Source organism: Vidua macroura, chromosome 11, assembly GCF_024509145.1.
Source record: "Vidua macroura isolate BioBank_ID:100142 chromosome 11, ASM2450914v1, whole genome shotgun sequence".
In the NCBI taxonomy this organism is placed as follows: domain Eukaryota; kingdom Metazoa; phylum Chordata; class Aves; order Passeriformes; family Viduidae; genus Vidua; species Vidua macroura.
The window spans coordinates 10013648-10030235 of record NC_071581.1 but is presented as its reverse complement, the minus strand read 5'-3'; the positions used below and the strand labels follow the sequence as shown (position 1 = coordinate 10030235).

The 16588-nt window shown below is 47.1% G+C and overlaps 1 protein-coding gene across 1 annotated transcript; it reads left to right on the top strand.

The window, feature by feature from the left end:
* Positions 1-12085: 12085 nt before the first annotated feature.
* On the top strand, positions 12086-15564 carry CBLN1 (cerebellin 1 precursor). The gene is made up of 3 exons (XM_053987633.1): positions 12086-12630; positions 12859-12978; positions 14149-15564. Exons 1-3 carry the CDS (start codon positions 12364-12366, stop codon positions 14344-14346), a joined length of 585 nt encoding a protein of 194 aa, XP_053843608.1. The 5' UTR covers positions 12086-12363; the 3' UTR covers positions 14347-15564.
* The last annotated feature ends 1024 nt before the right edge of the window (positions 15565-16588 follow it).

The following is a 16588-nucleotide window of genomic DNA, read 5'->3' as shown; positions in this document are numbered from 1 at the left end:
GATTTATTGATTGCACATGAAAACACTAATCATGAAACAGCAAAGATTGAGCATGCTGTTGCCACTACCATTTGCATAAAAAGGTAACACTTCAGTGTTGGGAAGCCAGGATATTTAAGAACATTAAGAGCAGCTGTCTCTCACCACATCCAGCAGGGCAGCAAGTCCCTCAGGCTTCTCATTTTCCAGCATCTAGGAAATGGGACAACACACACATAATATTATCTAGATTGTTGTCTATACAAGTAAGTTAGCAAGTCTATTTGCCATAATAGACACTGAAAATGAAACTTCTATCTCCAGCAAACCTACAGAGTAATGTTTTCTTTCTTACAGGAAAACAGCATCACTTTGGGAATTTGAAATGGATAATTGGATTTCTATTTGATTTTTGTCATCAATTGAAGTTAATTCAATTAATTTAAATCAATTTTTTAAATCAAATTCTTGTAAACTCTCCTTCCTCCTGACATGTTACTTTTGTCAACTGCAGTTCTCAGTTCCTGGCAGATGGGATTCAACAAGGGATCTCGAGCACCAGGAGGCCCATGAAGTGCTTTACCAAGTAGGGTCCTGAAACACAACAGACCCTTAAACCCAGTTTGGCCTCCCAAGAGAGCAGTGAATTCACTTCACATCTGATGAGAGGACTCAAATGATCAGTTCAGTGGGAGAATCTTTCTGTTGTGGGGATGAAAAGCTCAGGGGACCTCACTCATGCTCAGTGGTCTTGTAATTAAATGTTACACACTTGATGAGCATTGCATTGCAAGCCTCAAGGCTAATTTACATGTTACCACCAAAATGCCTTCTTTTATTTTGCTTCTAAAAATAATATACAGGCATCATTGCATGTCATTACAAATGGTTTGTATCAATGATGCTTGGGTGACTCTCAAAATTACTAAAAGCTGTACATAATTACTGCTAAAAAGCCCTGTACAGAACCAGTAATGCTTCCTCTACAATAGCTATTTTATGACTAAGATGGCTTTCCTGATGTGACTGACAATGTTAGGATAAACAAGCAGCCTGCCAGGAAATAAAGAATAGCTTTTTGGGGAAACAAAGTAGTTTGATTCAATTATAGTATTACATGTATCATTAAAGCGTGTCGCTTTTCTGAGAGTTGCCCATAATTCACAACAGGAAGGCAGGGCTGGAGAAAAGAGAGAAAAATGAAAGTGAATAGGAGCTCGTTGTAAGAATGGTGAGAGATATGATGTCAATATGAGGTATTTACTGGCAGATTTAAATGCTTTATGTTGTAAAAGTTGCTTTTAGTGGTTTGGGACACATGACTCATGTCACTCTTTACTTAAGACAAGTAAAAAGAGAAAAAGCTTGCCAGGGCTCTGGGATCCATGTAGCACATATGCCTTTATCAGTTTCATCTTCTGAGGAGGTTATTCCATAAATAGCATTTCCACGCAAGCACATTAGATGGACTTAACTACCTTTTCTTCTAATTCTTTCCTTCTTTAATACTCTTTAATACTGACTTCAAAGCAGTGCTAGAGCACTGCAACACCATTTTATTGGAATATATTAATAATAATAAATTACAGTTTAATTCACTGAATTCCAGCTCTTAAAAGAATAAACAACCTTCTGCAGATGCAGAAGAAAGGCAGAGAAATATTAGATGACTTACCCACAATCTGCAGCAGGTGAGTGAAAGAATTAGATATAGAACCTCTGGCCTTTCTTCCAAATAATCTTGCCTGTGTTTGTGCCACAGTAAAATGATTTTGCATATGTCCTGTCTCAGAAATATGAAAAATATATGCAATATGCAAAGCAGCCAATTGGACTGCCTTTTGGAATATATCATCATTTACGAACAGTGCATCTTGAAACCTAAACAGATTGTGTGCAATTAATTGCAAACTGTCAAAGAGACTACAGCACTTTACTGCCAATTTGTAAATAAACCCTAGGATGCAAAAGGACTGAGGCAAGTGAGGTGAGTTTCTGTGGATAGAGGGAAGGCAATGCGCAAATGCAGTGCAACACAATTTTTACACTTCAGCCTTTAAGAATTTTGCTGACCCTGGAAGAAAATGGTATGGTGCAGAGTCATTCAGTGCAGCTAGGTTTCTCTGTAGGTAGATATTTTACTTAACCTAAATGAAGAACTCCCAGCTTACTTGAGATGCAAAAATAATAAAGAAGTTATGTGCAAAAAGAAAAATGTACTTTTAATTAAAACCTTGGAAAATACATGTGCATTTTTTGTACCTTAAAAATGTGCTGAACAATGGTGATGATGATGTGCAAACAAAGCAGATTCCCTTATGTCCTGATTATGACCCTCAAATGATCTTTGTTATAAATATGCTCATGCTGGTGGCTGGCCAATACCTGACTGGATTCCTTATCCGGCGCTCTCTCTCTCCCTTTGTATCACTGCTGTTACCATCCTACCTCTCATTGTTTCCCTCATATATTCAATAAATACAATATGTTTGGTGCCACTGCTGATCTGCTGAGCCAGTCAGTGGCCAGCCCAGTGACTCAGACTTGGTCTCAGCTTCAAAAGAAAAATGATGATGTCTGTCTTTCTAGGTTTGAACCCCTCTGGTGAACAGCATCACAAATGTGGTACAGACCTTCAGTAATTACTGAAGCAGCAGCTTTGTCACAAGCTGCCTGCAGCACTGATGGACAGTCTGCTGATGGATATAGTTAGAGGAAGGAATATGTAAGAAAACATTATATTTGTGATAGATTTAACTTGGATTTTTTTGTTTCAGGGGGTGAAATGTACCTGTGGAGGCAGTGTTGATGAAGAACTAGGTACCCATACTCATTAACTATTCTTTCCACCACTGTGGTATTTCATATATATGCAAAAATTACTCTAGTGTAAATAAGAATTTGGCCCAAGTAGCAGTGACAATTACACAAAGTGTAATTTGTGTCTCCTCAGGAGTTCATCTATATCAACAGTGTCCAAAACAAGTAGATTTAGACCTTGAGAAAGAGGAGTTCTCCCTGCATATCCCAGACACCCTTCACACTGGTCATGGAAGGGGTCATTGCAACACTCAGCAAATAAAAAAATCTCTTCCCTATTCCCCTGAGCCTTGTACCAGGCCAAGAGCTTACTGCAACCTTCAGGCACTTCCCTGTACTCTGTGAACCTGAACAAAAACCACAATATAAAAGTCCTTCTCATGTGAAGCAATTCTCTTTATTCTTTTTCTGCCCTAATCTTGTAGCACAATTGCAGTTCCAGAAATGACACAAAACACTCAAGTCCGTGGATGGTGAGGTAAATTCAAGGTTGAGAGAAGATGAAAGAAAAAATGGACTCTGAGCCTGATGGGCTTTGGATGGAACTTTACAGGGAATCAGCACACCAAAGGATGCTGTTGTGAGGGGTACCACATGCCCAGCTGCCTGCAAAATTAGAAATCTAGAATTGAGAGGATAGAATTCACTGCTTAACCCCAGGGAAATTAATAGTGACTTTTTGTTTCACAGCTTAATATTTCAACAATGTTGCTCCAATTGGTCAATGGAAGACATTTTGTTTTCTGTGATATATATTCTTTCCTCACCAAGTCAAGGTGGTTTTCTTCCAGGTTTTGTTTTTTTTTTTTTTGTTTTTTTTTTTTTTTTAAACTAGATTGCTCTTGCCTCTAGGGGTAGCGGGTTTCCGTCAGAAATGGCACAAACAGTTTCGCTCCTCCAGCCTTTACTAACTCAAACTCAAAATCCGCGTGCCCACATCCCCCACCTTGGTGTTTTGTTTGTTGCACTGCTGGAGAGCGCTCGCGTTCAGAGAAAGCTCTCCAGCCTGCAGCTCTCGGATTTCCCCTGGAGTGGCCGTGCCCCGCAGCTCTCGGATTTCCCCTGGAGTGGCCGTGCCCCGCAGCTCTCGGATTTCCCCTGGAGTGGCCGTGCCCCGCAGCTCTCGGATTTCCCCTGGAGTGGCCGTGCCCCGCAGCTCTCGGATTTCCCCTGGAGTGGCCGTGCCCCGCAGCTCTCGGATTTCCCCTGGAGTGGCCGTGCCCCGCAGCTCTGCCGCTGCCGGGGTCGCAGCAGAGGCTCCGTGGCCCGGAGCCGGAGCCGGCACCGCGGGCACTGCCGGAGCCCGCAGCTGCGCTCGGGACCGGGCCTCAGGGGCTGCGGCGGGTGGGCTCTCCTTCAGAGCCACGAACAACTCTTTAAAACACCCCGAGTGCTCCGAAGATGGAAATGTGCTGTGCTATGGTTTCAGCAAGCAGCGGATGAACACTGGACACGGTGACAGCCCCCCCTTTCTGAACAAACCCATCCTGAACAGTCCAGCCTCAGCCCCGACCGTGTTCATTAGAGTGATTGCGATGCACTGTGATGAATGCAGAGATCACTGTCCGTGCAAAGCAGAGTTCAGAAGGCAGCATGGCACAGTGTCCATGTGCTAAACTGACACGTTTGACCCACAGATACCAGGCTAGGGGTTTTCAGGTGAAAGTCAGGAGAAATTGCTTGGTATTCAGGGTTTTGCCCATCCTTTCTCCTCTTTGCCACTGAAGTAATCATTTTCAGTAGTTTTTCTGTAGTTGTCAGTGTCTTTAACAGTTCAACCCGTTCCTCTTACCTCTAGCCCTGCAGGTGCTCGTGGGAATTGAGGAGTCCTGCACCAGCCGTGTCTGTTGCCAGCAGGACGCTGCAGTGTCCCCAGCTCTGCTGAGTGTGTGGTGAGGCACATGATGGTATCCTGGGATACTAATGTGTATGCCATGTAGTGCTTGTATGCCACAAAGATTTTGGAGGGTAGAATAGGGAGAATCTATTATTTTCTTTAGAAACAGCTTTTCTCTTCCGTCATCCCTTGACATCTGCTCCTCACAACAAGCTTGGGGCGCAGTGTGCACTTCTCTCCCTTTCAAAGGCTCTGCTCCTTCTCAGAAAGGCTTCCAGAAGGATACTGACAGTACTGAAACCCCACTTAGTCTGCTTGCTTTTAGCAGCCCTACTCGACTGCCCTGCAAAAACAGAGAGGAAATTTTCCCAGCTCTCTGGAGTAAGGTCCTCCATTACCATGTCACGAAAGAAAACAGACTGCTTGGTAGCTAAGGAAAACTGCTGACTTTAAACCTGAAATAAGGCTCTATCATTTACACTAATGAGCTCACTGGTGGGGACTTTGTAAAATTTTATGATAAAAAGTAGCTGTAGTCAGTGTTTGATGGAATTTATGATTTTTCTTTTTTTGCTGAAGATAGGCATAACTACTAATCATTTTCCCATTCAAACCTGAAGAGAAATAAGTGCAGGAAGACATGTCCCAGTAGAAATTCAAAGATCTTGTAAGTAATCTATTATTATTAATTTTTTTTTTAACCATGGGTTGGTCTAAATTCTTCTGGGAAAGGCTATAGAAATTTTTAACTGGTTGAATAACAAATAAGTTACTCAAAACAAGCCCTTAATGAAATACTAATATTTCAGGATTTTAATTGTTTGTGACTTATGGTTACAAGTTAACCTCCTAGATCTGATAGTCCTGTCAGATTTGATTTCTGATGGAAGTGTGCCCTGGGAGGCACCCTGGGGTAGCCCTGTGACAGTTTCTGAGCCAGGTACCACATATGCCCAATATGTGCAGTGAATAAGGGGAGGTATCTAATAGGCTTTGTTACTGTAGACTGTCAGAGCAGTAAATGACAAGTGCTAAGGAAATCTCTCTGCTACTGTAGGTTACAAAGACCTAAACCACTCCGTTCTGAGCCAGAATAAATGAGTCTGTCTGGAGAGAGCAACTCTGCTGTAAAACTAGCAAAAATGGAAGAAAACAAAGGGGTGAAAGCAAGTAAAGAGGAATAAAGATGTCTCCAGCTAAAGGACTGGAAAACTAACTCAGGTTGGCATCCATGTGAGATATGAATGAAGTTACAGGAGGTTTTTTTTTTTTGTTTTTTTTTTTTTTTTTTTTTTTTTCCTCTGCCTACTCCATTTGAGGTGTTTAGCCTCCACATAATCACTGGTTCAACACTTGAAAAAGGTGACCAGAGATTCAATACAGTGCATGGGCTTCACTGCCTGTGAGCACTCACTGCTGCATGCAGACCAGAAATAAGTCCTAATGAAATATTCCACGTGGTGGTTGTCCCCCTGCAGCCTTGTTTTCCGCCTGGGCCAGCTGTGTTTCTGCACTGCTGTCTCAGCCACCTCTTCCTCTGAACAGTTGTGGATTCGTGGCTTCAACTCATTCCCTGAACCACAATTTGGGAAGGGGTGCTGGGGTGTGTGATAGGCACTAATCCCAGAGCAGGAACACCCCAAAGGACACAATGAACATGGACACTTGGCTGTGGGTTTAATGCTGCCAAAAAGGAAAGGACAGAAAAAAGGAAGAAAGTATATTTTCCAACTCCATGAGTCCTGCAAACGCTGGGAATATGACTGACTGACAAAAAGGATCAGTGTGAGAGACTATGAAGTAGCTGGTCTTGCATGCTACTGATCAAAATTATTATAACATTTCAAGAACACTTTGCATTTTCCATGAAAATGTAGTCAAATCCATGGTTGTTTTATCTTTGTCTTCTATGGCTCATCATGAGATTTTAATTTCCTGTTACCTAAAAGTTTGTCTACCTGTCTCCTTCCCTCCACCCTGCCATCCCTTTGTGCCCAATACAGAAGTGCAGAAGTGTTGGTCTTGCTGCTTTTCCCTGAGAAGAGCAGCCACTAGAGGGAAAGATGCACATGAAAAATTCCCCTCAGCACCTCTGGGGCTTCCTTCGTAAGTAAAAAAAAAAAAAAAAATCAGAATATTACCCAGCATTTGTAAGGTGGTCTGATTTATCCTTTCAGATAAAGTATATTGAATGAGATTCTTTTTAGTATTGCACTTGCACCGTACATCATGAAACACAGCCAAAATAAAGGGCCAGGGGAAAAAAAAATCATTGGCTAAATTACACAGAGGAGATTGGATTACCTGTTCAAACAGAGCTCTTAATTCTGTGTATAAATAGAATCCACAAATACAAGTGCACTGCAGTAGAAAATAAAGCCAGCCAACAGCGCCTAATAATCCTTAATTATTAGGAGTTTCAGTTAACATTTGGACAGCTTTGGTCTTAATTCTTTTAAGTTTGAAGAGGCAGCATGACCGAGGTGGCCCCATTTACAATTACAGTGAGCACACACGCTGTTCCAGCCCGTGCTGGCTTTAGCTGAGCGTTCTCTGGCAGCCTGGGCTGGGATTTTGCCCTGTTAAAATATAATTACCTATCTGAATGGCAACTAATTTCCAGTCTGAGTTATTCATTTGTAACAATGCACTTGTTTCGACAGAAGTCCATGGCAAGAAAAACAAATCGAGCTCCTGACCTTGGCATCATCGCTCACTTAGGAAATTTTTGTACCTGAAAGAAAATCTGCTGATATTCCACACAAGTAATAAATTATCTCACATTATCAGTCAATACAGAAGCAGAGATCTGTTGCTGTGCATGCCATAAGTAAATGCAGCTGTAAAACAGTCTCAAGGTAAGACTGAAATCTAATGTTACTTAAAAACCAAAAAAGCTTGATAGTGCTATTCTATGCAGGGACGTTTATGATTGTACCAACCAGAATGTTTAAAATTTGTCTCAGGGACGGAGTTTTCAAATGCCCTTAGTAGTGAGTTAATATTCTTTCCCATTTCTAAAGTTGCTCTGTGTAATATATATGTGAGATCAGAAGTCAAATACTGTATTGCAAGCAGGCAGCAAAATTCAGCAGATGAAATTTATTATTAAGTTATCTTAATAAGCTGTGTTGTTCTTCAAAATATACAAGCCCAGTATAGGGCCATGGTAGCCCAAGGATCCTCCAAGGTAGATAATTTGATATTAATTTACTGCTGCAATCCCCATTTGGTTAAGACTGTGTAACTCTTTCCCCTTTGACCTTCTGTTTGTAACTCCCTGTATCCATCAAAAATTCCCACTCCTGAGACTCAGGTTTGCCAAAAATGTGAGCTGCAAGAGTTGAATTTTTATTTCAACATTTTATCAATTGTTTTTAACATTACAAAACACATGAAGGCACGGGGAAAACACTAAGCTTATATTATTTGATATTCTCTATCCAGAAGTGAGACCTAAAAGTAAAAATCAGAACTATTTTTCTATAGAAAAAAATTGCATGATTAATGTTGAGAAACAACCTGGTTTCATTTGATCAAATAAAATTACAGAAGGTTGAGACAGGAATATACACAAATGACCACCTGGCTGTTGTCAGGCACACACCTCAGAAAGCACAGGCACTCTCTGGGTGTCCATCCCTGGCCTGGTGCTGCTCTCCCCTGGCCCCAAACCTGTCTGTGCCATCTTATGTATTTTTTCTGCTGAGTATGACCTGCACAGGCAGGCACGTGGCACAGCAAGTCCTGGGCCTTTTTTATTCTACAGTGTGGAGCATTACAGATAATTCTGCTGGATGGCACCCTAGCAGTGCATCTGCTCCTGCTGTGCACTCTCTCAGTGAACTCAGCCTGCTCTTGAAATACCTTAATTGCTTGCTGTAGAAGCTGAAGGTGACACCATAAGCAAATCACCATAAATACATGCAAACCTCTCTTACAACAGCAAATCAGATGGTTCCAGATAGAGCACAGTATGGATCAGCAAGAGCTGTTTCACTCTAAATCTCATTTTCACACATCTTCGGACTTTGTACAGAATCCCAACAGATGCTTGGGAAGACAAGTATCTTACATTTATATGGGCATATATAAACTCCTGAATTGCTTTTTGCTGCTTATAGTTCATAAACTAATACAGCAGTGAACAAACTGCATTTTCAGAATTGTGAACAAACTGCATTTTATATAAGTTATCCAGTTATGGACCAGACCTTGCATTCCTTATTCAAGAAGGATTAAATCAAAAGGGAAGTAGTCTGTGAAAAGGTGAATTTATACACAGCGAGCTAAACTATTGCTAAATTATACTCTTGAAGGAAATATAAAGGTTTCCAGTAGATTTCTCTGTACTTGTTTTCAGAGAAGCTTATGCTTGTCCCCCTTAGAGACTTTCTCCATGAATGAAGCTGAAGTTAGATGTGTAGTGAGACTGAGTTTTAAGGATGATTTTCCTAAAATAGGATTAAGGCTCACTGACATTGTGTGGAGGGCAGGTAGTGCTGCTGCTGCTTATTGGCTAAACTATATTTTGGTTTCTACATATAAAAGTTCAGTACCTATGAGCTTTAAGCTTGCTTCTGTAAGAGGTAAAAGAAAATGGTTATTTTGGTCTCTCCATAGTTTTTTTTTCTGGTACAAAATAAGCAACCCTCTTGTGATCTGAGCAGGATAGTAACCAGTCCTGGAGTGGTGCTTCAGGGACTTAATGAGGATCATTCAATTATTTTTTTTCCCCTCCAGAATATTTCCAAGTTTTTTCCTCATAGTCTGCAGTCAGTCTGTCAATATTGAGGTCAGGGTGAGTTACCACACAATGGACAGTTCACATATTTTCACCATATCTACAACAGGTTTTTTTTGCAAACACCAAAGAGCTCTGCTTGACAAATATATCCATTTCAGACTACCATCTACACCATCTATTACAGTTTGTTAATACCTTGACATCATTTCCATTATATCTCAATGACCATTGCCCTCTTGGATCTCAATGGCATTGACTAACAATGCAGTTTGTAATTAGATGGGGTAACTCAATTCCTGGCCCTCTGTAAGCATCTGGATTTGCAAATTTCCACTCCTAGATGGGGAGCTCTTTGCCACACATCACTAATTATGCCATGTGCTTATGTATCAGTCCCTACACCCTCCTGCTGAGCCCCTCTGCTTTGTGCCCAGTACGAGGCAGAGACTGTTGTCAACACAGAGAGAATCAACACAACTGCCTAGCACTGCATGTGACATTTAATGAAAATGAAGTCAGCTCTAATTTGCATGGCAGGTGTTGCTTTATTACAGCAGAGCTGCAGAAGCTGGGTGCTACAGTGCTAGTCAAGTGTGCAAGAATGAAAGTCACTTACAATGAGGGTGTCTGGCACAGGAATTTTGACACCCCCCTTGTCTGCCTGTCCACCTCCTGGATGAGGTAAAGTGACAAATTTGTTCATTTTTCCAGGTGCCCCTGTTCTGTTTTTTTTCTGCTAACTCCATCCACCAGGTGATCAGAGTAGTCAAGGAGCTTGGGGGTAGAAGGCCCACCCAGCCTTCTGCCAAGGGGTCACCACACCAAACAACTTCCAGCTCTGGCAGACCCTCCTGGACTCAAATCCACAAGCTGCACCTAAAGAGCTCTACAGCACAAGAGAATTGATTTCTGTCATGCACAAGAAGTGCCGTACAAGAGAAATACATGAATATTTTTTATGAGTCATGTGTGTTGAAAGAACATGTATGATTCTTTGAGTCAAGCACTCAAAAAAATTAAAAGGGCAGAGTCCTGCCCCTTCAGTTTCCATTTCCCCAAGTCATTTCACCAAAATGACAAGAATGCAAAATGCTCATTTTCACTAAGTTTTATTTGGTTTAGCCTTATTAGTACCCCTTAGAAATAGAAATTTTATTTTAAAGTTTCTGATTCTGATTTCGGACTCAATACTGTCAGCAGCAATAATACATTGTAACTCTCGCGTCTTGAAGTAAAACATAGCGCACCTTTTAACAGGCTGTGGCTCCACCCACTCACTTTCTACTTCTCAGGAGAATTTTTGTTTCTATTTTATTATCTCCCCAACTCCTTTCTGACCACTGTTCTTCCCCTATAATCATCTTGCCACTACATTAGTTTCCAGACTGCTTCGCTGCTGAACATCTGAAGCGCGGGGTATTTTGACTCCCTGGGAGGCTCCTGATGCCATTGGTTCCCGCGACATCCCGTCCCCTCACAGCCAGCCAGTACCAACCCACGGGCAGACTAATACTTCACAGACTGTCTGAACAACTTTACAGACACTCATTGAACTTAGCAGGGCAGTTATATTAATAAAGTTTTATTTATGGCAGTTTTCAGAGAGAGAGATCCCAGGTAAAAAAAATCTTACGAATCACACAATTGAAACAGCACAATAAAATAAAGTAAAGCATTTACCAACATTTATAATGATTTGCACTGGAGCCCAGTTTTGGATGACATTCAGTTTCCCAGAGAAGATGCTACAAACTCCATAAAAGTTTTTATCTCTGAAGTTTAACTTGTAAATAGATCTGCCAGTTAGAAAACAACTCTGTTCCAGTCGTTTGTTTCTAATCTCTTCAATTACAATCCCGGGTGATGGTTTTTTGACAGCACATCCAGAACGAAAACAGGTCAGACATCCACCGAGACAAAGCAATCTTTGCACTTTAGGAAACCACGACGACTCTAAACCCGCGCTCCGGGCTGGTCCCATGCGGGGCAGGGCACGGAATCCCGGCCCGGCGGGGGACTGTCCCTGTCAGCAGGGCGCTCTGCCGGCCGGGAAAGGCTCCAGACGTTGTCGGAGTTTCTTGCCCGGGAAGCCTTGCGGTTTGTTCCTCCCCAGGATGCGAACGAGGCGGCTGAAGAAGACAGCGGAGCCTGACACTTCTGAAAGGGGGACCCGTGGCATCCCATCCCTCGGTGCGATCTCCGGCGGGAGGGGCGCGGGGTCACAGCCGGTGATGCTCTGGCTGCTCGGAGGCGGCGGCAGGCCTTTGCCCCGCCAGCAGCCCGCTCCCTTCCAGCCTGCCTCGCCCAGCTGCACCGCGGAAAGCCGCGGCCCCGCTCCGCCCCACGGGCCCTCAGCCCGGCTTTGCCCGACGCCCCGGTCCGAGCTGCTCCACGGGAGTTCTCGAGCCCCGCCCTGCCTCAGCCCCGCGCGGTGCCTCCGCGCCCCGGCGCTCCTACCTACGCGGTGCGGTGCGGTGCGGTGCGGTGCGGGCGGCTGCCGGGCACCTGCTCCCGCGCCCGGGCCCGCGCCGCCCCACAAAAGCGGCGGCGGCGGGCGGCGGCAGGCGGACTGCGCGGCCATTGGCGGCGGCGGCGCGCGGCGGGCGCCGGTTGGGCCGGGCGCGGCGGAGGCGGGCGCGGGGCGCTGACGCCAGAGCGGGGCCGGTGGGGAGGCGGGGCCGCGCCCCGCGCCGTCTTTGTGCTCGCCGGCAGCCCCGGCAGCGCCGCCGCCTCCCGCCGCCTCCCTCAGCCCCGCTCGGCGCGGCGGGCGGCTCCGCTCCGCTCCGAAGCGCTCGGCCCCCGCTCCGCACCGCAGCGCTCCGCGCCGCGCTATGTGTGCCGGCGCTCCCGTGCCTCCTCGCGGCCGCTTCCCACCCGGCGGGGCGCGCTCGGCCCCGCTCTGAGCGCGGCGGGGCAGGGGAGCGAGCGGAGCGGAGCCCGGACGGTGCCGCCCGGCGCGGAGCGAAGGGAGCGCGGCGCCATGCGGGGCTCGAGGCTGGGGCTGGGGCTGGGGCTGCTGCTGGGCGCGGCGTGGGTGGCGTGCGGGCAGAACGAGACGGAGCCCATCGTGCTGGAGGGCAAGTGCCTCGTGGTGTGCGACTCCAACCCCACCTCGGACCCCACCGGCACGGCGCTCGGCATCTCCGTGCGCTCCGGCAGCGCCAAGGTCGCCTTCTCCGCCATCCGTAGCACCAACCACGAGCCCTCCGAGATGAGCAACCGCACCATGATCATCTACTTCGACCAGGTGGGGCGGGCGCGGCGGGGCTCGGGCGCTCCGGGGCGGCGGGGCTCGGGGCGCGCCGCCGCGGGAGAAGTTGCCGGGGCCGGTGGCGGGGCCGGTGGCGGGGCCGGGCCGGCGACGCGCCGCCCCGCGGGGCCCTGCCCGCGGGAGGGGGGGCGCTGGGAGCCGGGGGGCAGCGGGGCTGGGCGGCAGTGGCCCCGCGTTGGTGCTGACGGTGCCCTTCCCTTACAGGTACTAGTGAATATCGGCAGCAACTTCGACTCGGAGCGGAGCACTTTCATCGCGCCCAGAAAAGGGATTTACAGTTTCAATTTTCACGTGGTGAAAGTGTACAACAGGCAAACCATCCAGGTCAGCCCCGAGCGCCGTCGCCGGGCTCCGCGGGCACCGCGGGAGGGAGTGGACGGGTCGGCGGCCCGGCGGGGACGGGGCCGTGCGGGCGGCGGGGCGGGACGTGCCCCTGAGCCGCCGCGGGAGCGCAGACCTGCGGCGATTCTCCGCTCGAGGGGACGGTGCCCAAGGGGCAACGGAGCCCCAGCAGGCCTCCGCTGGGCCCCTCTCCGCATGAGCCGTCCCGGGATGGGAGGTGGTCGGCCGCCTGCCGCCCCCTCCCAGCTTGTCCGGGCCCTCGGACTTCCCAGTGCCGCGGAACACTGGCGGAAGCATCCCTGCACAGAGGCCATCGGAACGGCGGTCCCTGGCAGGCTTCTTACCCACTGTCCTGTGGCAGAAGGTTTCACAGGGATTTGGGGTTCAGAGAGGTGCCTATGGCATGGAAACGATAATGAATTTGTGCATGTCTATGCAACTACCCTGTACGTACCTGCCTTTTCTATGCATATGCTGCTCTAGGTAGGGTTAATAAATTACCGGCCTGAAGCCAGGTAGTATAATCAAGACAGGAAATCTGACTGTATAATGATGCACTTTGCAGAGGTGTATGGGCAGCTGTATAGCACCATTCTGGTGCAAGTGGCTTAACACCTTTAGCTTGGGCAGGTAGTGCATTATTAATGTGGGGTGTGCAGTCCCGGGATCATTAATGCGAGCTTAGCAGACCTTATTGACTGTGTTGTGGCATATTGTCTTTGCTGCCTAACAAAGGAAAACTACCCCTTGAATACACTTCAAAGGCCCTGACTCCGGCGGCTGTGGCTCTGCTCCTCGCTGTCTCTGAGGTTTCGCATAAAGCCATCTTTCAATAAGTACAAGCAGACCTCTTTTCATAGCCTGAAAACACAGGCACCCTATTGAAATTCTCCAAAATAGGATCAATGTCCTGCTTTATATGCACCGGGTGTTTTGATGTGGTTGTCGGTCTAAAACAGTGCTGAAAGACTTCTTCCTTTGGAGTACATACCTTAGCTGGGTTTAGACTGGTATTTCTTTTTTATGGGGCTGGAGTTTCAGCTGTCAAAAGAGGCCTTTCCTTAACTAAGCATTTTGCCTGTTAGGTGAGCCCCAGCGGTGTCATTGTCTGACTTTAATTGACAGAGGGCTTTGTTTTATCTTGCTCTTTAGGTGAGTTTGATGCTAAACGGGTGGCCAGTGATTTCTGCCTTTGCAGGGGACCAAGATGTGACCCGAGAAGCTGCTAGCAATGGAGTACTGATTCAGATGGAGAAAGGAGACAGAGCTTATCTAAAACTGGAGAGAGGAAACTTGATGGGAGGCTGGAAGTATTCAACATTCTCTGGATTTCTAGTGTTCCCGCTTTAAATCACTTCTCATCCAAGAAAAGGGAGAAATCTCTTACAAATTCCCAAGTCAAAGCTGGGTTTGAAGAGTCATGGACAGCAGACTTTTTACATTGAAATATTAAAGAAGCTTAATCCTGCTTAGGTTTGTGTACATCTGCTTTGAAGAATTACTACTTATTTTTGTTGTGTTGCAGCCAACAGGCGGGAGACACTATAATTGATCAAACCCCCATTTATATTCTTCTCTCTCCTCCCACAAAATTAGTTCCCATCTCTGTGTCATTGGTGTAATCTGCCATTGTTTCCCCATGGCTTCTGCCTCACACAAGTAGACTTTAGATATTTTCATTGTTCTTTACAGCATATTTTGTAGTTTTGTTTTTAAAACATGTTAATCTTGACTCTTTCTCTGAGTTTAACTTTTAAAAAAAGAAAAAAGCAAAGTATTTTTTGAATACATGGATGCCATGATGGAAGGGAAAATGCAATTCTTGCTGTGTACTGGCTGGCAAAAGGAAAAATTTCTACATGAAGAACTATCCACAGCCAAGGCTGACTAGAGTATTTCAATATTTCTATGTAATTCTGAGTGATTGTGAAATTTAAGGCTGCTAAATGTTTTGATGCTTGTTTTGCTCTTGTACAACGTGGCCCAACTAAACGCCAGGAAGTATATTGAACTTTTACTATTACTCTGTAATATATGTGTGAATATTGAAAATTAATTTTTGCTTTAATTCAATAAAGTTTAAATGGGACTTTTATTTTTCTTAACCAGAAATAAGGTTTCTCAATGCAGGTAGGCCGGGGGAAGAGGCTCGGCGGGGTCCGGGGCTGTTGCAGCGGGGCCGGTTCGGGGGGTGCGGCCCGCTGGCCCCGCTGCCCGCAGCTCCCCCGCGTGGGTCCCGCAAGCCCTGCGGGCGGTGCCGGCAGCCCGAGCGGACCCGTCCATAGGAGGAAGTTTCCCGCCGTCTCTGATATCTACTTATTTATAGCATTTATCTGTATTATATTCTCTAAACCAGATCGCATTTTATACGGCTGCCTAAAACCACCTGACCATGTGCACTCGAGGCTGGTACTATTGATTCGCTGGTATTATTTGTTTACCGTCTTTTGAAGATATAAATGCTATAATTTTGCAGTACTCAAAGAGATTACTACTTTTATTAAAAGGTGCGTACCGAGGATTTCGATTGTATCTAAAATTTAATGTGAAATAAATCGGTGAAACGACCCCCGGGCTGTGTGCGTGGCGCGGCAGCGGCTGGCGCGGGGCTGCCCCGGCTGCGGCGCCAGCGGAGCCGCGCGAATCCCCGGCTCCCGGGAAGGAATTTAATTAGCTCCAAGAAGGGGGGGATTAATACGAGTACAATAAGCAACGCTTCTCGCTTTATTCACAGGTTCTGCCCTGGAAACAGACCGGCGGGGCGGGCGGGGACGCGCTCCGCGAGGGGCGGCGGTGGGGAGCGGGGTCGGCTGGAGTCGGGAATGGCCGCGGCCCTCGGACTCCAAGTGGAATACACCAGCCTACTGCCAGCTCCTACTCGTCTGTCACCCTGCAGCGCAGGGGCCAAAACGCCTTCTGGGCCCGCGGTTGCCGCCTGGCCCAGGTCGTGCTTCGCGCCCCGCAGCAGCAGGGGAGGCGCGGGCCGGCCCTCCTCAACCCCTGCCAGCAGCTCGCCGGGAGCCTCGGCACCTGCGGCCGCTGGCCAGGAGCCATGCGAGGGGACAACTGAGACCTAAGGAGAAGGAATAATGCCGGAAAGCAGCCGGACTGCGTTCACCTGGAGTTACAAACTGCTCAAGATAACCAACGCGTCGCATTCTCCGGCCGCAAGCTCCTCTCTCAACGCGAGACTCTCTATTACTCTCCTGAAGCCTCTCACACCGCGCCGCCTCCCTCCCGGCTACCAGCCCCATGCCCCCTTCACGCCCTCCTCTCCCGAACAAGTCAGGGCGAGAGGAGCCGCCCTTGCCTCCCGTGACCGCGGGGAGTGGGCAGTGGGGGAAAATAAAAAAGGCAGGGGGAAGGAACAAAAATGAGTAGGTTGCAAGAGAAAGGAAGGCGGCCCTGTGACCTCCCCGCCTCATCGCGCCGAAGCCAGGCAGCAGATCCTGCCTGGGCCCGCCGCGGGGGATCCCAGCGATCGCCGCAGGTGCGGGGGCTGATGATGCTGATTCTTGTCTTTTGTTTTTTCCTTTTCCCTCCTCTCCCTTAACGCGAAACAAATAAACCCGCCACCTTCCGCTGAAAGTTT